Source organism: Pundamilia nyererei, unplaced genomic scaffold (assembly GCF_000239375.1).
Source record: "Pundamilia nyererei isolate P.nyererei 1_Seehausen unplaced genomic scaffold, PunNye1.0 scaffold00227, whole genome shotgun sequence".
Taxonomy (NCBI): domain Eukaryota; kingdom Metazoa; phylum Chordata; class Actinopteri; order Cichliformes; family Cichlidae; genus Pundamilia; species Pundamilia nyererei.
The window spans coordinates 815,096-839,861 of record NW_005187628.1 but is presented as its reverse complement, the minus strand read 5'-3'; the positions used below and the strand labels follow the sequence as shown (position 1 = coordinate 839,861).

Here is a 24,766-nt window from a genome sequence, read left to right as displayed (position 1 = left end):
CCTGGTGTGTATCGTTATCATTATTTGGTTCATTTATGTCACAAGAAATGAAACATTAAAAAACAAGAAATCAAATGACAAACCAAAAGGGTCCTGGCTGAAGGTACAAACATGTAAATCACCACTTTTAATGGATTTGAAAGAAAGTATGTAATGCATAAACATGTATTTGACTTTTGAGGGCAGACTGAGTTTACTACAGCTGTAATGGTGCTCTAGATAGAACGACCAAAGTCAGTATTTAAAAATAATTTGCTGAACTTTACGACTGCTGTTAAATATTTCTGTGTGTTTCTGATAAGCTTCTGGTGGACTTCTGGTGGATTTTAAGCCGAAACAGTTAAATGGCTATAGTAAATGTTATTCTTTGATTTCAGTGCTTTCAATAAATCCAACCCAAGTTTTTCAGTGGCGTTCAAACCGGCAAAAAAATACCTCTCAAATGTATTTCAGGAACAACAAAAGATTTGTTTGGCTTGGTATCACTTTCTTGCTGGAAAGTGTAATGATTACCAAACTATAATTTACACACTGATGAGTTGTTCCTCAAAATGGACTGGTATTTCAAAATATTCAAGACGTCGGACAAGTTTAGGTTTATCTCCAGCAGTAAATGACCTCTCAGCAGCACAGACTTACTTCCTTTTTCATCTGCTTGGATAGTGCTCTAGGCTTTCTTTCACAAAACGCACTGCTGATCATTTCAAAAAGTCCTTTTTCAGTATTTACTTTGTAGTTTTATAGAACATATGCAAGCCAACTTTACTCTCATGCACAAGGGTTTATGGTATGGTTGCTTGTTTTGTGCTCTTCTCATGTTTTTTGCCTGCTTTTATCAGGTCATCCTACAGGTGACTGCTTGTATGATTCTCTTTTGACACGTAGGAAAGCTGTTACTCGTGTGCCATTAGTTTTAACTTTTCCTACCCTGGAGGTCCCTGTGACAGGACTGGGCTGTCACTGATAAAACACAACATCAGATTTGGTAAAATCAGGACCCATGATGTGATACATACCAGTACGATAAATAATCAAAGCAGTAAGTTTGATTTAACTCTCTTTGTTGCTCCTTCTCTCACTGCCACCTCACAGGTGAAGCAACCCACTGGGAGAAGTCCTAGTGCTCCAGATTGCCAGCCTGCTGCAGGGTCTGCTAGTAAATACCTTGAGTCTGAATTCTTAAGCATTACCATGTCTGGTATCTCTCTGTCTCTTTCTCTTCCTCTCTTGTCCTACTTCCTCAGTATGTGCACAGCCGTTTATGTGCTTCTTTCACAAGCAAAATAAACCAAACAAAGAAGCACAGGTAGGAACAGTAGTGCAAGCCAAGGCACCGACTCTACAAGACAAACTGACAACCAGATTCCAAAAACAGTTAAAGAATCAAAACCTTTATTCTGCTATTCTCCTCTGCTCTCTGTTTCCCTGTGCACAGACATATTTGGTAACATAAATAACTTTAAACTAAAAAAAAAAATGGTTCACTTGAATGTTCCAGACTTTGGTCTGCCATCCTGCTTTCACTTTCATGCTCGCACTTTATGGGATGGCCAGACATGGCAGCAGGGCTGGCTAATGGCTTCTAAGAGAAAAACTCAAATGCACATGGAACATTTACCAAAACACTGAAGACAGAAACTTGGATTAGAGCACATCCATGACTAGGAAATCATTACTCCACTATTATCTCTTTACATAAATAGCTGCCTGCTGGTGCAATACATATTAATGCTTCTCACTCATAGAAAAAAAGAAACGGTGGAAACAGCAACCTCGAAAGACCTCAATTGGCAGAAATCTGCCATGGGCACACTAAGATTAACACGAATGAATGGTAATAAATGAATCTGTAAATAAGTAGTAAATAAAACAGTTTCTTGATCCTTGATTCTTTGATCCTTCAGCTGCTCATCAGTGTAATTACGCTATACAGTTGTACAGTGAAATCTATATTGACTTTAAATGCCCTTGCTACTCTTTGACTACAGGTTTTATGGTATATAAAGAGTCATATAATGCCGTGGCAACAGCGCTGGATACAAACACATTGTGGGCCAGATTTTCTAACAGTCTGTGCTAGCCCACAACCCTCTTTTAGTATTAAAAAAGCCAGTGCTGGTATTAAGTAAATAATTCTGTAACTGGTAAAGTGCAGACACAGGTATGTTTGTGTGAGAGTTTAGCTTTTAAAGTGCGAAATGGTGCTATGAGAGTATGTAAATGAATCAAATGTGATTCACTGAGGTTTGCAGAACCGATTTACTGCAAATTGCTCTGAATTTAACGGCCAAAAAAATTGCATGTTCTGTTTTGCCCCCGACGTGGTTGCTGTTGCTGTAGTTGCTGCGAGGAGTGTTCATTTATTTGGAACAAGAGGGGGAGAAGTTATCAGAACTAGTGCATAATTGGCGCGGGTGGATGGCTCAAAGCTGTGCCTAAGCTCTGGCTGTGTCCCGTAGCTCTTCACTAAGCCCTCACCCTGCTTGTTTAGAGCCCAGCCACACATATTTCTGCTCCTCAGTAATACTGGTATTTTGATTGACTTGATTTGACTTAAATGAATTGAACTGAGTGTCGGAGAGAGGGCCAGAATCCTAATACGAGACGCATATGAGAGTGTGTCTTGCTTTAAAGGCCAAATCACTTTTTACAGTGGGCTGATGGGTTTTCAGAGCATTTCAGGCTTTTAGTCACATTTCTACACAGAGATGGGTCCACAATAAAAACGTCTTGTGTGTTCTGGTGTCGGATCTATTACAAACCAGATTGAAACATAGATCAAAATGCAGCACTTAATGCGGGTTGGACAGATCTGATGTGTGTTACAGTTTACCTTTAGATATTAACCTAATGCATGTGATGCTGGACAGTGCAGCTCCACACAACCTGCTGGGAAGAAAAGTGGATTTGGATACCTGACAAAGTGACAGTACCTTCATTAACACAGAGATGGATGAGGATCTGATGGCAAATAATGCTTTGTCTTCTTCTACATATGGATTCTTCTTCAGCTGCCTCTCATTGGTCTTAATTGCCACACTGTTTTCAGAGAGGAAGACGTCCATAAAACCTGCTCTTACACTTTTTTTTGATTATTAGCCTACACTTACTTTCACCAGACTGCTTGTTTTTGAGCTTGCTAATTTGCCCTGCTCTTTATAGGATGCTGGTCATTATTGCAAAGCCGTGTTTTTTGTTTATAAATCAGTGTATTATTAGTCGATCACCTGCAGAATTCTCCACTCTCATCAATGGGGATGGGAATTGACGATAATGTAATGATTCCGATTCCATTATCGATATCACTTATCGATCCTCATTGGCTCTGTTTTGAGAGCCACTGCCATTGCTAAGCAGGAATAAAGAAATTATTATGCTGTGGTTCAAATGTTTGTGCATGTTTGTTGTGATTAGTGTTAGAGTCATTTCTCAAAAATGTAATTATGAAACATATTGCATAAAGTACTTTTCTTAAAAGTTATGCAGTATGGTACTTAATTACTCCTGGGAAAAAGTAATTTGCTATACTACTGGTTACATTACTTTGATGCAATGACATGAGAACTGGAATCAGCTGATTGCAGCGCGAGTGCAAGAACCGGCAAGCGGGCTCGATCGGTAGGCAGACTAAAAATCCTGAGGAATTGGACTACTGGGAACCAGTTTTCTGCATGAACCGGTTCTCAATTCCCATCCCTACTCATCAACACATTTTTGCCATTCCGACCTCCCATTAATTTACCAGTCCTAGTAAATCTGGCCTTGTGTGTCTGCAGCATGTAAGGTAATTTCCTCTGTTTGCAATGAAAATTTGGAGACCTCGCTGGATCTTAAAACTCATTAAAACACAGCGCACTCAGTCTGACACACTGCATATGAAAGGGCCTACTCAAGATCCTGCTGATAACTAAGATAGTCCTCTTTTTCAGTGTGACCCTTTCTGACCTAAACGAGCAGAGAGCAAAACAAAGTATACAGACTCAAAAGTTTTAGGGTTAAATATCTGCAATTTAGCAATACCTCCGTTATTATGATACTAGAAGTAAAGTGGTTAATGAATAAGGATTAAGTAAGCTACGATGAACATAATTAGCTCCCGGAACCTCTGTGGCATATTTCTTTTATGTTTTGTTAGTTGGTGCATGTTGCTAACACTGGCAAAGTCAGGGGAGCTAATTTGTAGTCTTTGAAAATTGGATCTGCTTGAGTTTTCCTGACATGTACCAATACCTTTCTTATTACTGTTCGCAGCTGCAACAGCTCCACAGGGTCTCACGGCCAAAGCCACGAAACAGGTGTCTCGTCATCCACCATCTCTGCATTCCAAGTGTTCTATAGTGCCTGTACCGTATGTGTGCATCATCAGTGCACTAGAACTCTGTTTGTTTCATGTGCTGTGCACAGTTAGTGGTTGGGAACATTATACCCCATGTCCTCCTACACCCACGATCATGCAATCTCCTTCAATGCTCCCCTCATTATGGAGCAGACAGTCAGAGGCTAGAGTTAATACCAGCATACAGAAGCCCCCTGGCTGAGGGGGTAATGTCATCCAAATAACACACAGACCCCATGTGTGTAACATAAAGGTCTTGTATATGAAACGATAGCTGTGGAAACAGGCAACTTTATACATAACAGTTATACTGTTAACAGTTAATGTGTGAAGAGCACTCAGGTGTGCTTTCACAGGTGGGTATGAACCCCTGAAGAAAAGGTTTGCCACACCTGATGATGAGATAACAGAAAATGCAGTGCTACATTGTTATTTTTTATTCCCACTGTTCTTTCAGTGAACAGAAAGGCCTGGCTGCCGGTCATGGCACTGTCTGCGCTTTCCCTTACTATCATCTTGGCCACGGCGAAACTGTGAAGGCCACTGTCACAGGTATTTAGAAATTGCTCCTGAGATGGACGGGGAGATCTCTGTAACAAGATATTATGGGTAACACAGACTCGCTAAGACTGGGCTAGAGGTCAGTTAATCGTCTCTGCTCCTCAAGCACTATAGTAGCCTCTGCGAATCGCAGCAGGCTGATTGATGTGCAGTTGTTGTCCCTGTACTTTATTGGTATTTGTTTTGTTTGCTTTTGTTAGAAAGCAGACATAATCACTACTTTCAACAATGAGACTCTCTAAGGGACGTGAAACCTGAAGACTGGTATCAATGTCAACTGAATAGCCGTTATCATGGGGTTTTTTTTGCGAGGCTTCTGTTATTTACCTGCTCTGGTAATGCATTTAGTAGACATGGTCAAGATGACCTGCTGACATTCAAACTGAGCATGGAATGGAGACGTAAGGTGATTTAAGAGACTTTGAACGTTGCATGGTTGTTGGTACCAAGCGGGCTGATCTGAGTATTTCATGGCCTCGATTTCTGCTGCGGCATTCAGATTGTAGTGTCAGAATTTGGTGTAAATCACATGAATTCATCCTTCATTGAATAAACAGGTCAGGCTGCTGGTGGTGTGATGGTGTTGGCGATAATTTCCAGGAACACTTTTGGCCCTTTAGTGCCAACTATGCACTAAAGCACAGGAAGTATTTTTGCTGACCATTTCTGTCTGTTTATTACCAGTGTACTCACTGACAGGTCTAAAGTGTACTGTACAATATGAAGCACCTTGAGGCGACTGTTGTTGTGATTTGGCGCTATATAAACAAAATTGAATTGAATTGAATTTCTGCTCCCAGCAGGATATTTGACATGTCACAAAGCTTACATAATCTGAAACGAGCTTCACTGTACTCAAAAGGCTCTCACAGTCAACAAATCTCAATCTTGTAGAGCGCCTTTGTGATGTGGTGGTACAGGAGATTCACATCGTGGACCTGCAGCAGCTAAATATGGACCAAAATATCTGAGGAATGTTTCCAGCACCATGCTGAATCTGTGCCATAAATAATTAAAGCAGTTCTGAAGGGAGGGGGGGTTGAACATATGACAGCATATGATATAACTACTAACACGTATATGTTCAACAAAAAGCTCATACGAATGTTTTTTTGGAAATAAAAAAATTTGCCCTGTAAGATAAAAAGTAATAAAGTTAAATATACAGTGTGTGTAAATGCATACAAAGCCATTAATCAATTAAAATGAATGGTTTCCTTTTATGATAATAAAGTGCAGTGAATTTCTCCTGCTAGCCAGGATCAGCAAATCGAAGACACCCCTTTGCATGCTGAATTAGTTAAAAGGTAATTTTAAGTAATTCAGAGTTTATGGATTATCCAATTAGCTTTTAACTTTGCAGGAAAAGAAATCACACCATCATTAATCATGCATGAACTGTTTCCACATATTAATATCAGTTTTGAGAGCAGTTCCATTTCTTTCTTTCTTTTTTAAAAAAAAAATCTTTCTTTTTATATCTTTGGAACAAAAATGGTTGTCTGTAACCTACCAAGATCTAATTATGTCCTTATTTACTGGACTTCCAGCATAATGGGGACAAAAATGACTTCCAGAAACATTGATTCCACATATCTCCTAAACACATCAAGTGAGATTAGAGGGGAAGATGGCAGGTGTGCCTTTGCTGATGACCCCCTGGGATTCGTCCTCTTTTAAATAACCACTCACTTCTGTCAAATAAGCATTTGTCAGACCTGCTCTTGCTTGTTTGGCAACTTGGAAGTATGACAGTGATTTCAAAAAAAAAGAAGAAGAAAAAGTAAAAGTAGAAAGGATTATAAGGTCGTCATAGATTATAAGATTATAAGGTAACACTACAAATAAAACAGGTAGTAAGTTAGTTCACAGTAAGAGTATTAACTCAATATGTGTTAATATGCAACCTGTGGATGAAATCTGTTTGTCTAAGTGCAGCCTTGTGAATTTAAGCTGTTCCAGACATAACTCTGGGGCGCTACAGTTTGGTTTTTGACACATGTGGCTGTGCGGTGGGCATGCATTTAAGTGACAGCAAAGAGATGCAACAGGTTAGGTAGTTAAATACCCTTCAGCCAGGATGATCACTGTTTGACAGACAGCCTTATTAACATAACCTAGTGAGTTCTTTGGATAATAACTGAGAGGCAGAGACCTGGGGTGATTAGGAAATTAGAACGATAATTGTCTGACTGCTTGAGCTTCCTCTAAAAGCTTCATTTGACATGTCGTTTGCTCACTGGCCTTAATGACTTTAACTCCATGGGATCTCATGGGAAAAAAGTGCCTTAAGAGCACTTAGATGTTTTGGAATCAGAGGGGAATGTTGCTTTTTTAAAAAGCAAAGACACTTAAAAGGTAATGGTTAATTAAATTAAACAATATGTATTTTTTGAGACGAATGACCCTCCTCTGGCAGAAAAAGTATGATGTACAAATTAGGTTTTTTCTCTAAAGTTTTTTAGATCACAAGGTCAAAGGAGAACCGTTCAATATTCCCGAGCATCACAGATAAATTGAAGTATTAGAAACTGTCAGCTTCCCCCCACAGCTTACTGTAGTTCCACAATCACAGGCCACTTCAAGAGAGCCTTGGCACTGCTCCAGCTACCATCGCCCAGCCAGGGGAGCATCCTCACTGGCTTTCTTATGTTACCTTACTGTATGATTTATGACTCTGTCTGTGTGCATCTGCTACATTAATAAACATTCAGACACACACTTACAATTTAACTGAGTTTTGAATACATGCTGTACCCAGAGCCCGAGAATCAGGAGCGCCACAGCCGAAGATCATAATAGAGGACAACGCTTTAGTGTTTGTATTTTTAAAAAAAAAAAAAATTTTTTTTGGACCTGTTAAGCGACTCATATGGGTTTTTGTTTGTCCAAAGACCTTCAGTCGATACTTGAATGTGCCTGAAAAAAGAAAAGAAAAAAGCTTTAGTCATACCGTTTTATGATGCGGTGTTTCGGAGGTTGTCATAGTAACGTTACCTTGATGCTAACAATGGATGGAGTTACTTTTGTACTTCTGTCTCCAGACATGCCATGGCAGATATGTGTAAGCCAGGAATAGCAGACTGGAACTGCGGTGAATTGAGGCATCACTTTTTTCTGCGAATCTGTGAAGGCAGCAAACAGAAAACCAATGAGATATCAAGTAGTGCAAACCCGGGGGAACAAATTACACTTGCAATGAGTCAGGCGTAGAGTTACCAAAGATGGAAAGTTGACAGCTTGAATGATATAAACATTCAGAAAACATGCATTTGAATATGAGTTTCAGGCATATTTTAAGGGCGGATTGCCCACAGAGAAATAAATTTGTTAATATTATGTAAAAATGTTGATCATACTGAAAGTTATTTCTTTTCCCTAATCAAGTTGATTATATGCAGAACCTTGATATTCCCCCTCAGGTGTAGCTGGTAATATTCAAACTTACTTGACACAATTAAACCAGCAGGATGCGCGTACAATCATTAATCAAGATGTCTTGACCACTGAGAAATAGCTTGCGTCTAAATGTGTGTGGGAAAGTAGTAAATTTCCTGTGGAAAATAGTTTTGCATCTTTAGTGCTTTTACTTCTTCTTTCCCTGAATCATTTTTGTCTTCTTTCATTGTATTTCCAAGTAAACATCATGGCTCAGAATATTCATGTATTCAAGACAAATGGAGAATAGATTCAGATTGTTGTCTGAATATTCTGAATTTCTACCATTTTGCACTAGTTTTTGTTGTAGTTTTGAGCAGTGTTTACAGTAATTCCAGTCTTGTCCAAGCTTTAACAAACACGTGCATGTGCTCCATACAGGTTTCATTGTGAAAATCTAACCAGAATGGACAAAGCAAGCTTAATGGTTCATACAAACACTGTTCCTTTAACAGCATTTTAAATGGTTTTTCTTTGTCACTACACTGTTTTTACTTTGATTGTCATACCTTGGTTATTAAAAGATGCTTTAATATTTTATTTTTGAGGTCTATTAAGTTGCATATTTCCCCTTTAGAGTAAATTAGGCTACGTTATGATCCAAAGCAAAGTGTGATTGCACCGAAAAGGAAAAATTCCACTCAGCTTAACAACATATTGTACCCAAGGATCATGGGGAGACGCATCCTCTCAAAAAGTGAAATATTTTTAGTATGCACTATGTGATATGAATGAATCTTTGTAAAAAAGAAACAAAAATCTGAGGTTTACTAATTGCTAAGTCCAATAACGCTTCAAGTAATTTGTACTTAAGTGGCCATATCATAGCAAAATGGTTAAAATACTCACTCTAGGCAAGGCAAGGCAAGGCAAGTTTATTTGTATAGCACAATTCAACAACAAGGTGATTCAAAGTGCTTTACAGAGACATTAGAAACAAGAACAAATAAAAAGCATGATTTAAAATTGATTAAAACAAGCAAATAAACTAACTAATTAACAAACAAACAAACAAACAAACAAAACAGTATATAAAATCAAAACAGATAAAATCAAAACAGTAATGACAATTTCATGAAAAATAGTTGAATATACTGTATGTTTCTGTGTACCACGTTAATACGGGGAACCAATACAGCTACTTTTTGGCTCTGTAAATATGTATTTAGCTTTTCAAAATGTTTTAATAATACTTTACAAGACAAAAAAGTACCCACAACTTGTGATTTTAGTTATAATGAAAGAGTTGCCTCCAACAGAATGAGCACTATTTGGTGATTCAGTTGGCTGCAGTTGTGCGCCGCAGTGTTTGATTAAATTTCAGTTAGAACTGATCATTTTTGATTGAACATAATTACACACAGATGCATGTTCCAAATTATTCTTTTTTTACTGTGTTTTGATCTGATTACCTGCATGATAATTATGCATAAGAATTTATTTTTCACATTATGAGGTTAAAAGGCAGTTTTATAAAACTGAGTTGTTTGATGAGAAAATACTGGTTGAATTTAAATAAGTGACTTTCAGGTAGTTGAGCTTTCAAATCTGGAATCAATCTTCTATAAAATACCAAAGCTGCGGTTTTATCTTGTCGTTATTTGATTAATGCTTTTCACATTTTAATCAAAAAATGACTTTGTCCAGATTGACTGCTAAAACAAAAAATGTTAATCCCCTCGGTTATACAACTCTGTAGCCGTTCCTCTATCAACTGCAATGAAATGCTTTAACTTGGATTTGCATTTTTCTTCTCTCTCGTATCTTCAAGCTATATGATACTTTTCCTCAGATGTTTTTCCATCGTCTCTTTGCACAACAGTACAGCAGATGCATCTTGTTAGACATTTTAACTCTACTAAGGTCTATTTTCTTTTCTTTTTTTAAAAGATTCAGCACTATAAAGTTTAGCTTACTAAAGAATATCAAATCATGTTGAAATAATATTCAGTCAAATACACATGATCAGGGTTCAACTTTTTTTTGCCTCTTTACTCATGTCAGAACTGTCTGTTTGCACGGTCATAGGCTGTGAACTAATTAGCGTGCTTCTGTGCCTTCTTTCTTTTCTAAATACACTGTGTACTTAAATTTGAACAGGTACAGAAGTGTTGTCTTAAACTGAACAAAACGTGTTTAATATTTTCTGACAATATAACTAAAGCAACAAACGTTTAGCTTTGATTGTGTGCTTGCTGGCAAAGCAAGCATGAGTATTTATAAACTGTGAAATCTGTAATCTAACACATATACAGTGCTTAAAAAATTATTAGACTACCTCAGTCAGTGCGCCCCAGGGTGGCTGTGGCTACAATGTAGCTTACCATCACCAGTGTGTGAATGTGTGTGTGAATGGGTGGATGACTGGATGTGTAAAGCGCTTTGGGGTCCTTAGGGACTAGTAAAGCGCAATACAAATACAGGCCGTTTACCATTTACCTGTCATAAAAACAAGAAAATACAAATACCTCAAAAATCTGTAAAGAACCTGGTCAAATTTAGAACTTATATTCTTAGTTATTGGGCTAATAAAATACTGAATTCACATATTTTTATATCCTAATTTAGGCCGGTACATTGGAATTTTTTCAGAAGGCAGGAGATAATCAAGCATAAAATTCAACCACTAAAACAATTTTTCTATTCAGTAGTGTAAGTGAATAACTGTAATTTATCACCTTAATCAAAAACTAATAACCTACGTTACCATATTTTTCTGCTTTTTTCATAAAACTGTAAATCTGAATATTCATGGATAACAACGTAATTATATTTAAACATTAAACATATCATTTTGATTAAAGACTGCACATAGTGGTAGATTAACCATTACAGAAACAATAGAAAATCATTTTGGTATATTAACCATTATTATTTAGCTGTTTGTGCAGCTGCGACTCAACCCTCATATTCAGTAATGGTGTAATGATTTTGTTGTGGACTGCATATATTACTAAATTTGCTAGCTAACTTCCAGTGACAACATGAAATCATATTTCTGGTACTTAACCAAGATGGCAATCAAACAATGTAATATGTATGTAAGGCCACAGGCAGTGAAGCTGGTTGGCGACCTTCTGGTAACCACCAGTCCCTCGTCTAGGAAAAAAAAAGAAAAAGAGTATTCCCTGATAGGTTATAAGTTGTTGTTGGAAGTTGCCCCAGTCACTCAGACTTGGAGATCATTCAAGATAACACATAGGGGTGACACTTGCTGACATAATTGCTTTTATTGCTAGCAGATATCAGAAGTCTGCAAACACTCCCTGGCTATTCACTAACTGGTACTGAAACTGTTAAGAGTTTAATGCAAACTCAAAATTGCAACCATTCACCTTCAAAGTAAAAGCGCTGCCTTTTGAATTAAATTAGTTTCAGATTTAAGGAACAGCTTTTACTTTGATTGCAAACATTCCCCTTTCTGGTTTGTGTCAGATTTTCTCAATTTACTTTAGCACTCATTCTTTGTATATATGTTGGTGTCTTCCATGCAAATTATAGGCAATTGTGACAATATGCTAATAACCAAAGCAATCACGAGGAGGGTTTTCCAGATTTTACCCAGCGACAGCTAACAAACACTTGCAAGGTGGGCAGGGAATACACCTGTTTCCCTAGCGCTTTGGGATCCTTAGGGACTAGTAAAGCGCTATACAAATACAGGCCATTTACCATTTAGTGACCAGATGTTACAGTGGTCTCTTGGCCTTTCTAATGGAAACCTAAAGTATTTCCACTTAACATGCCACGCATGTACATGAACCTGAAGTGTAAACATAGGAAATTTGACAAAAAGTGTATGAACATTGTGCAACTGTCTTTCAAATGAAGGTGTCAAAAGTCTGTTGGACTACATCATGCAGAAGCTACACGACTGACGAAATGTTATTGGATACCTATTGAACTAGCCAAGAAATCAAGAGTTTCCATATTGGAATGTAGAATTTCTTAAACAGATGGGGACGGTGAAAAGTATTGCTGTATGGGTATAATATGGAAATTCCTTCACATTCATGTACAAATTTTTGCAGTAGCTGACAATTTGTAGCGTTACTGTAAGTGTGCCAGCGACTGTTACATATCACAGTCTTTATCAAGCTGTTTTAGTTGGCATCCACTGTGGGACAATATAAGGGACTTTTTCTGAGTCAGACACACTTCATTAGGGTAATCGATCACAGAGTGGGTTATGACTAATGTCCCTCATGGGCCACTGTGGGTAGAGCTTTGTCAAACACCATAATAATCAACTAAACAAACCTTGAACTATAATGTGGCATCTAGAGGCATTTCAGTGGTATCTTCAGGACTTTGTTGAACTTCTATCTCTGAAAAAGCAGTTGCCATCAAATACTGGAAAGTTCTGGAAGGCACACTTGACAAAGGCTGATGTGGCATGTGCCCTGTCTCTGGTTCATGCCCTAAAGTGGGGTCAAACCGATAGCCTCGCTGTGAGTGAGGCAAATATAAGGTTCCCTCCGGTCTTGATATACTGTCAAATGCAATGGTACATTCACATAGAATTACAGACTTTAAGAGACTGGTGTATAATTAACTAAAGAAAAAAAGAACTCTTCTTTTATAAAACTTGCAGTAAGGACTCTCTGACTGCTCTGTATAAAAATGCTGCTGTATTATCCTCTATATCTTTCCAGACCTTTTAGAAACCAGAAGGCATTAGGAGCCAGCACTTGTCAGCAGTGTTATAGGAGTTTAACATAACTACATCATAAGAGGAATTAAAGGAAACATTTTACCAAGCATGATGCCAAGATTCTTCTTCAAGGAAGTGTGAAACTTTTTAAAGATTTTGACATATCACTCTGATCCTGAATGCAGTACCAGAAAGACACCAAATCTCCTCTGTGTTCTGGTAGCTTTTTGAATTTCCTGATGAAACAAATACTGTATCTGGATGATTTTAAGTTTGCAGTTTTTGATTGTGTTCTAATACTTTTTAATTAATATTTATTTATAATTGTGCGCACTTGTCTAAAGATTTTTCACTTACACGATGGTTTTGGGCTTTGAAGCAAAGCAGTACAACAGAGTAAGTGATTATTAGGTAAAAGGGGGGAAGAAAAGTGTAACACTGAAACTCACTAAGGGACTAGGGACTATCAGTCACATTTGTGAGTTTCTGGAAGATGACTTTAGCCATTGCCAATTACCTTGAAATCCTCCCAGCCTTTGTCAGCCCAGCATTTGTTGCTATTTCTGCTCTGCCTATTCCCAACTCCCAGTGATAATTGCAACCTGACACCATGTGTGGAATAACAATTCACTGGAGTCCTCGGGGAATGTTCTCAATTTCCATTCATGTTATTTTCTTCTTTGCATCTTTTCATGTTGAGACCTTCACTGTATAGGGCTTTGTTGCATTTCTTGCCTCTCATTTTACAGCTCTAATATATGATATGAATGTCAGCATAATAACCACTGCACAAGTGAGATGAAGGAATATGGGGTGTTTTTCCTGTATAAAGTTGATTAACTTAATCTGAAGTACCAGATGTAGCAGCAACCTTTGATAATAGTGAAATTTTCAAAGATATAATGGCGACATTGTCAGACAAATAGTTCTGTGTGCCATACGTGGTTTATTTTTTCCAAATAAATGAACACATCTCCCCTCGAGAAATGAGACTTAGATTCAAGTGTTTTTGTTTATGTTTCACTCAGAGTCAGATGGCATTTAAAAAAGAATTTGACTATGCTTCCAATCCAGATATAGATCGGGATATCACAAAACGCTGATGCAGTTAGCTTTGTAAACAACACCTCAAAAACTAAACAAAAAGTAAAGAAGCAGGGAGAAACTAAGAATAGAACCATCCAGATATCAATGAAATACAGGAAGCTCGTCCATAACTCAGCATTCCCTATCAGTTTTCCACTTGACATGTCACTCTATCCCAGTGTCAGACTGGTTTGGAGTGACTGAAAAGTGCATCTTTGCTCTTTGCTGTAACCCAACACTGGTCATTTATACCACAGAGTCACATTTAATTACATCAGAGCTATTTAAAGCTTAGATGATGAATAAAAGCAATTCTGAGTTTTATGCAGACCCAAAGCACCTTAGGATCAAAAGACTAAACAATACTTAAACAATACAAGATAAGGCATCGCTAAAATAAATGACTTTATTGCTCCATTATTCACATTGTAACCAACACTGTAAAGCTGGGCTCTATTTCTGTAGTGATCATAATAAAAGCGAGGATAAAGTCTAAGATTTTGAAATGCTAAGGTTTTGACGTTCAGGTCACTAATTTTTCTTTCTCCTTGTTACCTCCTCGGTAGCCTCAGCAAGTCTTATGCTCAAGTCTTATGGGTGGGCTATTGTTTTAAATTTATGAACTCGAGCTACCCTGTGTTAGATATTCTTTATGCATTCTTGGTTTTGCCTGACTTAGTCATGGTGGCTGATTGTTGCTGGAATGATGGCAGCCCATCCAGAATTTGAGGCTTTTTGAGGGGATACTTCCCTTTCATGAGAGAAATGCAGCTTCATTTTATTTGTGCTCTCAATATTTGAAAAACCTTTTATGAACAAAGGCCTAAATTTGTTGTAAACTTTCATGAAATTTGATGCTGTGCTTGAGGTAAAACATTTCCTTTGCATTTAGATAAACACGATTTAATCAGAACAGTGGCTGGTCAGTGTGGTGCTCTTTGCCTTCTTCTTTTCAACTTACTCCATCCCGATCTTGTGCCCCAGGGTCTGTGTCAAAGACACTAGTCTGTGATTAAAAGCTGAACTGCCATTTGTCATTGGGTACAGTTTCTGGAACCGGTCATCCAGTGGTGAGTCATTTATCCGTTTTGCCTGGATTACTGTCCTGACCTTCTACATTTCTGACCTACAGAACAAGATCATCCTGGACCCTCTGACATTCAGTGAGGCTCGTTTCCGTCCGTCTCTGGAGGAGCGCTTAGAGAGCATCATCAGTGGCGCTGCATTAATGGCTGACTCTTCATGCACACGCGATGACCGTCGTGAACGGATCGTGGCTGAATGCAACGCCGTTCGACAGGCCCTTCAAGACTTGTTGAGCGAGTACATGAACAATGTGAGTTTTTCTCTTATTGCTTTATTTTCACAACTGAATTGCAACTGCGTTCATTAGTGTGTGCGCACCTGTTTCACATACATCAGTGAAAACCTCCGTGCTAATAAAAACAGGCCTTGTTATTAATCTTTGGCTTTTCTTGGTAAAGCTGACATTTTATTTAGAAGTAAACACTTCTCTCTATTCCTGGAGATATTTCTTGCATAAATCTCTCTGTCCTGAAGGAAGGATGTATTCTTTGTTGCTATTCCATTTTTCTCTGTTTGAAGAGGTTTAATAGACTTTTTCCTTGTTTGATTTGAGGTCCTAGGGATAGAGGTCTTGCAAGGTGTACACCTTGTAAAGCCCCCTTATAGCTGTACACCTTATATAGCCCAAAGCCCCCTTTGGGCTATAAAAATAAAATTGAAGTGCCTTGATGGTAAATGAAGGCAACAGCCTGTATATCTCTATATTTCAGAGCAGTCCAAAGACTGCTGCAAGCTACGTTAACAGTATGTTGGCAATATTCTTACCTTCAATTGCTCTTTGCCCATCCCTCATGCCTTTGGTGCTTTCATTCCCAGAGCATTGCAAGTAGGCTCAAAGGTGAGAGGAGATGAGACTATGCGAGGCGAGGTGTGGGTGAAAGTCTGCTCTTTGACGTGCTGAGAATAGATGACTTGAGGATCAGGTCTATTTTCAGCACATTACACTCTTTTGATAACTTTGCATTTCCATCAGGTAATGGAAAGTGACTAAATGACAGAAATGCACAACTGCATGTTTACGAGTGATGAAACTATCATCGCTTTGAGGATTTGTACCTAAATATAGTTAAAAGTAATGAAAATCATGGCTCAGTCTCCCTAGAGTAAAAATAGGCCTGCGACCTCCTTACAATTGGAATAAATCGGTGGTTGCCAGGTGATTGCATTGAAGTTTTCACATTTGGTGACCGATTGCAACCTGTTGAACCAGCAATCATGTCACCCAAAGGTTGAGCATTCAATACCCTGAAAGAGCGACAACTAAGAAAAGACTCCCAAAGGTTTGTTAATGATTGCTTTCTCATTTATATACATATAAAAAAGCAATCACTCTGTGGCAGTCTACACCAACGAGAGCAACTCAGCTGTGATGGGTCTCTTTGCTGTAGGGGACTCAACTGATTGTCAGATAGTTGTATTCTATATATGTCTATACAGAAATAAGGCTGTGAGTGTGAATGTTATTTGGCAACTTCCAGCAAGCATGTCACTATTTGTGGAGGAGTTTCAGGATTTTTGTTGCTGTTGAGGTTCTGGCTGGAGCCTGAAAACAGGCGGTGAATGTTAATTCCTGTTTAATGTGATTCTTTTTTTCTATCTGTGGAAGGCAACAGATTTTGCCGTGTATCATAATTAATCACTCATGCTATCACAAACAGATAGTATGTAATAGGCAACTTGAACCCATTCAATTTCAGGCTGACTCTGTCTTACTGCCATTTTATTTCATACTTCTTGATTTACCAAAGTCACTTTGAAAATGATGACTAAATGTAATGATCACACATCATGTCGCTGTCTTTCAAGGAACCATTGAGACTGTGAGACTGCAAGTTCGTTGCACATGATCACAGTCATAGTTTTCCCTAGTGTGACTGCAGCATTAAGAAAACAAGCTGGGTGTACAAAAGTACTGTATTTTGGGACATATTGTATGGTGGTTGGAAAGCATATGCCCTACATCAGAGTACTAACTGAACATATAATAATGGTCATGTATCCAACAATGTGAGGCCAAAAAAGTAAGGTTTTCACAAATGTTTGCCTTTACAGCTTAAAACTAAGGGTTATGTTATCAATCTCTGAATATTTACTGTATACTGAGTGTGTAAGTCATCGGTCTGCACACTGTGGCTCTAAACCCTGAGGTTAACAGTAGTATTTTCATCCTTGGAGAAGCTCATCTGGAATTTTTCTCTCCATTTAGTGAGCCATTTCTCATGCAACACTGTGACTGGCACAACTGTTTAAAGGTTATGAGGCTGACCAAGACAATGATTAATCATCACACATATCCGATTTATATTCTTCTTCAGCCCACCCTTTTGTGCACAGTGAGCCATGTGAGCTGTGTCTACATAAGGGAAATAGTAGGTGCCCTTGGATACTCTGTCATTGACCTTGCACACATGAATAAGTTCTTGGAAGACTTTGCCATTAAATGGCAGCCCATAAGATTTTTGAAACTTTCAATGTCAAATCTATTAAATGTCAGATCTCTTTTTATCATGTTAAATCCAAGTGTGTTTTACACAGTCGAGTTATTCCTGAATCTGTCTGCAGAGCTGCATTCAGACATTCATTGTTTTTTTTCTCTCCCCCCTCCACTTTGCATTTACACTGTGCTAATTCCTGATCTGCACTCTAGCACATTCACTTTAAAATAAATGATTAAATTAAGCAACTATATTAAAGGAGCATTAGTCTCACATTTAATTTAAGGTTTGCATTAATGTGGAAAAACTTGTATGGGTGGTGTATAGGGCTGCCACAAACGCTTATTTTGATAGTCGACTAGTCACCAATTATTTTTGCGATTAGTCGACTAATCAGATCGTGCATCCATTGGGCGTAAAACGTATGCTGAGCAGATGCATAATAATAATGCATCTGCTCTTTTATAACTATCATTAGCTTAAAGCTTTAAGTGTTTAAGGTATGTGTTAACTAAAAATAAAGACAAGATGATAGTTTATTAAATTTTTATTGAAATTTGCAGATTGTTTCGGTGAAGTTTAATAAACTCCTTGCTATCTAAAATATAACGGGACACCAGAGTATATTCTCGAGCATCTCACACTTCTGATCAGTTGTCTGCTTGACGTTTATTCAGCTGTGTAAAAACTATAACTTTAATCTCAGCCAAACCGATTTACTCAGGAACAAATAAAATACTGAAAAAAAGCCAAACAATAAAATTTTTAAGTTATCTAAGTGACTTATAAATCATCTTTAACCTGAGTAGCAAAAGACGGCGGTGCGTTTGAAAACGATTTGCCGGGAGTGCGGTGTTCTCAAATTCAAATTCAAATCAAATTCAAATTTTATTTGTCACGTACACAGTCATACACAGTACGATATGTAGTGAAATGCTTGGACAACTGCTCGTGACCTAAAGAAAACAAAAAAGGAAAGGCTATGAATAAGATAGGAAATAAATATGAAAAATTAAAAAGGGTAAATTTAACTAGGAAGGAATAAAATATAAATTAAGGTTAAAAATGAAATAACTGTACAACACAAATTAGAATGAAGGGTAAATTTAACTGGGAAGAATAAGATAAAATATATAAATTAAAGTTGAAAATAAAATAACTGTACAACAAAATACACAATATAGAACTATATAAGAATGTATGAAGAAATATAAATAAATATATACACAATAACAGCAGCGTGATTTAAGTAATGAAGTGAAACAATGTCCAGAAAGTCCAGTGTGTGTGTAAGAACTGTATGTGTGGGTCAGTACTGTGTGGTGGTGTGATTGAGAGACCGTATCGCCTGCGGGAAGAAGCTCCTCCTCAGTCTCTCTGTGTTGGTCTTCAGGGAGCGGAATCGCTTTCCTGACCTCAACAGAGAGAACAGTCTGTTGTTGGGATGGCTGAGGTCCTTCACGATCTTCCTGGCCTTGGTCCAGCACCGCCTGCTGTAGATTGAGTGCAGGTCAGGGAGCTCGGAGCGGATGGTGCGCTCAGCTGACCGCACAACCCTCTGTAGAGCTCACCGGCTCTAGTGAGCCCTGCCTTGCCCCCGGCTAGCTATCGAGCTAGTGGGTAACAGACGTCTCCGAAAACGTCGGAAAGCTTTTGAAAATATGTGGTCTTGATAAACTGAGCAGATATTTGAGGTTTACACAGCTACATTCTCGCTTGAAAATATGTTAAACGTTTATTTTGTGACCCAGAAAGAATAATAAGAGTAATATTAAAACTAAGTAGCTGCCGCCATTGTTGGAAACTGAGCTGGGCCGCGCTATGAATCCTGGGACAGAGCTACCTCTTCTTCGGGGTTTAACGGCAGCTGGCATCCTTGTACATGCAGTGCTGCCATCTTCTGTTTCAGTCCGTTATTACACTCTTAAATCCTGCTACTTATTCCTGCGTCTTTTGGGATCTTACAAAGCTTCAAACGACGCGTCGACTATTAAATCAGTCGTCGACGATTTTGATAGTCGACTAATCGTGGCAGCCCTAGTGATGTAGCTTTTCTTAACATATAGTAGTGAATGTGAAATCAAACCAAATTATATTTTAGAAATATTTGCAAACCAGTTTCCAGTCAATGATGGTTGAACGTCACTAACCCATGGCATCGCAGTATCCTATCTTTGTTGGTGACTTGCTCTGCAGTCGCAAAGAGGTCTTTCTTCAGAATGCAAAGGATTTTACTGTCACTCACAAGACTTTTTCTGCGTTTCAGTGTCAGGCTTTAATCTGTTTCTTCGTCTGTATGGTCACATTATTGCTACCAGCTCAACAGTCAAAAAATTAAGAGCGGAACTGAAAGAAATTAAAACGTTGTCATTCATTCTTTTTAAAAGAAGCTAATGACAGTGTAATATTGGTATTGAGATCTAATGAACTTGGCAGTCTTTGTCATAAATCATAGAGACCATATATTTGTAATTGGGACATTTACTAGGCCAGCATGACTTTTTAGATAATCCCTAGTTTGCCGAGACTGCTTGTGAGTTATTGCTGTGTTAGAAATGATGGCATTATACCCATGTGACCTACTAAAAATGGCTCTTAGAGTCAACATCGGTCATTATAGCCTACAGTCATATAACCATCTGTGAAAAAAGGCAGCTTAGGGGTTACCATTACCTAGTTATACTGCTAGTACTTAATATGATACACGGAACAATACTCTGCCCTTTCTTTTCAGTTATTCAGAGTTAGCTTTGTGAAGCATTAGTTTCTTTTCAAATGAAAGCTGCAGGATTTCAAAAATGAGGTTGTAATTTAAAGTAAACGATCGTACTGCTCCTGGGAACAAGACTGTGTGAAGTACTGGGATTCACCAAAAAAGGACTGAGAGGCTGAACATCCCATTCACTACTCTAACAATCTAGGCCAGGCTGTAATCAGTTCTCAAGGCTGTCTCCTTAAAGAAAGTGAGGAATATTTACCGTATGGAAAAACAACCAAAAATCTGCATTATTATTTAGTGTAGTTGTATTCACAGATCAGAATGCCATGTCAGTGACAATTGAGTGACTTTCATGTGTGTCTTACCTGCTCAGACTGGTGCCAGTGTTTGAATCATTGTGCCCTTTGTGACCAATGAGCAGCCTGCAAGTGTCTATTGATTCCAACAGTATCACCTTTCCTACTGTGCAGCTAGTATAATATGTTTGTTGTGGCATTCGTGGTCATTGTCTAAAAACAATGGGGATCTAATAATGGTCGTTATTACATCAGAGTTCCTCTGTGGTTTTAATAGGATAATTGCAGTACAGTATGTGTCTCCTGGGTAAAATGTCCTTGAATTGATGTCGAAGCCAACACTGTTATGTTTTTTTAGTTGTGTTTAACTATTGCCTTTGACTTCTTAAAAAAATTTGTAGTAAGGTTTGAAGAAAATTGAAGTAGCGGTGTGTCTCTGTTAATATCTCTGTATATGAGATATTTAGACCACTTTAAGCATGATGTGTTAATTAAACATAATGTTGTTTCCATATTGAATGAGACAGTAAATAAATCAGTAAGAAACAGATCTATTAGCCATAAAACTGTCAACTTTAATTCTATTTACACAGGTAGGTTTGGAAGCTGTGTGGATGGGTTGCAGGGACCAGGTTAGTTCAGATTCTGGAGGACAGACAAAGATTGCAGTGGTCTTTGCTAGACTAAAAAAAAGCAAATCCTAGCTGCCTGGCTCCTCTGTCTATCCCTTCCAAGTGTTTCCACCGTTGTTACATATTCTATTTCATCCACTAAATGACTTCTTCAACATGATTGACAAGTGGTCAAAATCACAGGCTGTATAAAAGATAAATGCGCTCTCTAGACAGCTCTACTGTATCTTCCTTTCATGTTAGACTGATGGAAGATTAGACACTACAGTAACTCACTATTGCCCCTTAAGTGACAAAGTCATCGCCTTCTGCATCTACTGTGTATCTGTGCTCAGTGAACGGCAGAGCATTTAGCTGACCACAGGGCAGCTGACATGGACATAAATGAAAAAGAAAAGTACTGAAATCACAGCACATTTTAATCTGTAAAATAAGTATTTTAACAGTGCAGATCAAAAAACACCCTAAATTTAGAAGTGGCCACTGATCAACAAGCAGGCTTAATAAACCTTCAATCCTCCACATGTGAATATGATCAGGGGCTACTAGAAGCATCATACGTGGATCAAACTATTACATTGTCATAGTGTTGGTAGTGTTACTAGAGGCCTGGGAGCTTGAGGGTCCTGCGCAGTATTTTACCTGTTCCTAGGACTCCGCTCTTCTGGACTCCGCTCTTCTGGACAGAGATCAGAGCTACTCGCCTAGCTTGGGCCTGCACAGTCCTCAGATTACTACTGGGACCACTGTTACCTTCAGCCTCCACATCTTCTCCAGCTCGTCTCTGAGCCCTTGGTGCTTCTCAATCTTCTCGTGTTCCTACTTCCTGATGTTACTGTTATTCAGTATCACAACGTCTAGTCCCACAGGATCTTAGCTCGGTCATTCTCGACCACCCTAGGTGGCGTCTCCCATTTTGACCACTGGACTTCCAGGCCATACTTGGCACAGATGTGACCAGGAACCTGGGGTCTTGCCTGGTGTGATAGACCCCAGTCTCTATGGATCTTGTACTCAGAGCTTGTTCCTGTTCTGCTCTGATTAGTGCCTCTATGCAGTCTTTAAGTCCAGCTTTGTCCAGCCACTGGTAGGATTTATAATAATAATATTATTATTATTATTATTATTATTATTATTATTATTATTATTATTATCATCATCATCAGTGCTTTTGTTTCTCACAATGTATTGTTATACCCACAGTGATTGTCTTGTTTTATTTACACTTGAAGAAACTATAATCAAGTGAGTGTTTATGAACACTCAAGATGCCCTCTCCCCCTCTTAAGGCAAAGCAGCTTTTTGCTAAAGTAATTGTGCCTTGGTTCATTAGCCCCATGAGTTGTGTTTTAGAGGGTACAGCTGGGAGATTGTTGACAGCCCCTGGCTGTCCTAGCACGAGCACAGAGTAAATCATAGAGACACAAAGAACAAAATGCCTCCACTTCTCTGCTCAGCATCCACAATGAGGTTAACTCAACAGCTGAGCTAAGACTGAACATTGATGACGATGTTACTTTAGCTCTGCTTATAAAGTGCATTATTTAATAAAGATTGGGGCTCTTAAAAAGGTGCAAATTTGTCAAATGAATTAAATTAAAAGTGAAGCTTTGCTAAGACTTATATTAAATTTAGATTTTGATGTATTTGATTACAAAAAGCAAAAGAGTTCTCTCTAAGGAATCAACTTTCATTCCCTTGAGTAAGAAATCATCACCTGAGGCCCTTTAAAGCTCATCAACAGCCTGTTCTAGGGAAGCCATTCAGTAGTCTTTCATGCATGGCATTAGACTCAGAATTTAAGCACATGACCGAGCAACACTGATCAAACAGTTGAAATGTTTGAAGGTATTTGTAAAAGGCAGAGGCAGGTATGTGAATCTGCCACATTTAACCTATATAGACCAGAAATATCAAACACTATTATATTTATGTTATACTGTAAGATTTGTAAGATTTACAAAGTTGTGATTTACTAAATAAAATTGTTCTTATTTTTCTCGTGTAAAATAATTAAGTGTTAGGAATTAAGTGTAAATGAAAAAGCGTTATTTGTTTCAGAGCCGTATTAAAACAGGCCACTTTTCATGACTGATTATATGAACCTATACCATAAGGCAGTAACATTCATTGCTTGGAATGGAAAAATCTTTTTTTTCCTTTTTCAGATGGCATGTCAGATGGCAGGTAGAGATCAGCAACAGGCAGGGTCCAAAAAGATGCAGGAGGCCACAAATGGCATTCAAGGTTACAGAGCTACAAGAAACAGTTGGTGCAGGCCAAGGGAAAATGGCGATCCATGTAGGTGTGGGAAATCAGGTGACCTGGAAAGGCAGGAAGGCTCAGGGTTACCACAGGGCAGATGGAAGTGCCTGAATATGACAAGACAGTCAGTGGAAATGGCAGAGGGCAGGGAGGGGAAAAGAAACAAGTAACTGAATGCAAACCTGAACTGCAGCTTTAGGTTCGATTTGCCTTACACGTTCGCTAAGTTGAGTCAAACATATATAAATAAAAACAGCTTCTAGTGGCAGCTGGCAGCACTTGGACACCATAGGATCTGTGAGTCATCACATTAAAGCAGCTTCACATATAACAGATTCAGTTTTAAGGTGAAGTCAGAAGTCTGTGGATAAGTTTGGTTTGTAGGTGACCACACTTTTTATTGTGTGTGTGTGTGTGTGTGTGTGTGTGTGTGTGTGTGTGTGTGTGTGTGTGTGTGTGTGTGTGTGTGTATATATATATACATACATATAAACAAATAAGGAGCACTTGTACATCAAAAGTTTCTTGGTTCGCAAAGACTTTATTTTCATGATGAAACAAATTGCCTAATGGAACAAAAGCCACCCACCTGCTCCTGGCGGTGTAGTGTTTCCTTTTGTTCAAAGTTTGTTGAAGTAATGTAAACATCCAGTTGCCTTTATGTTTCCTCCTCCTTTTCATACAATCTCCCACGTATTGCCTCTGCCTCACAACACACAAATTTTTATTGGAAGCTTCAACCACAGCACAAGGTTAATCAATGTGGTAGCTGGCAATAAATTAGGTTCAAGTGACAGGAGAATGTCCATACCTGTCTCAGCTGCTGGTGATCTGTGATTGGTGACAGCAGGCCCGGCTCCCTTGCTGGTGCTGAATCATCAGGAGCAGCTGATTTAGTTACGGCAGCTCAGACAGGGCCAATCTATCAATTGATCTGGGGAGTAATGCATTGCCAGCCTGGGTCAAGGGAGCCTGGGCAGAATATAGCCATAGCTAGAAGCCATGGCAGGTGAACAGGGGGCAACTCGACAAAACGGTGAGCAGCAGAGAGAAGGATTTAGGGAGTGTGATAGCAAGCACACAAATGTCACAGTTAGCTGGATGTGGCACATAAAACTAAACGGGAGATGTGAGGTAGGACGATCATTAACGTGAGACTGATGGCCGTCTTGCTCATGCGGCTCCGCCGGGAGTTGCCATGTAGAATGCTCAGTCAACAATTGCGTAACCGATTACATACACACAGATAATATCCTTT

The 24,766-nt window shown here is 38.6% G+C and overlaps 1 protein-coding gene across 1 annotated transcript in view; it reads left to right on the top strand.

Moving 5' to 3' along the window:
• Positions 1 to 24,766, top strand: part of ctnna2 (catenin (cadherin-associated protein), alpha 2) — a 320,434-nt gene that overhangs the window by 76,468 nt on the left and 219,200 nt on the right. The window contains exon 7 of the mRNA XM_005748704.1: positions 15,208 to 15,411. Coding sequence (XP_005748761.1) covers positions 15,208 to 15,411 — 204 coding nt within the window. The remainder of the gene's footprint in view (positions 1 to 15,207; positions 15,412 to 24,766) is intronic.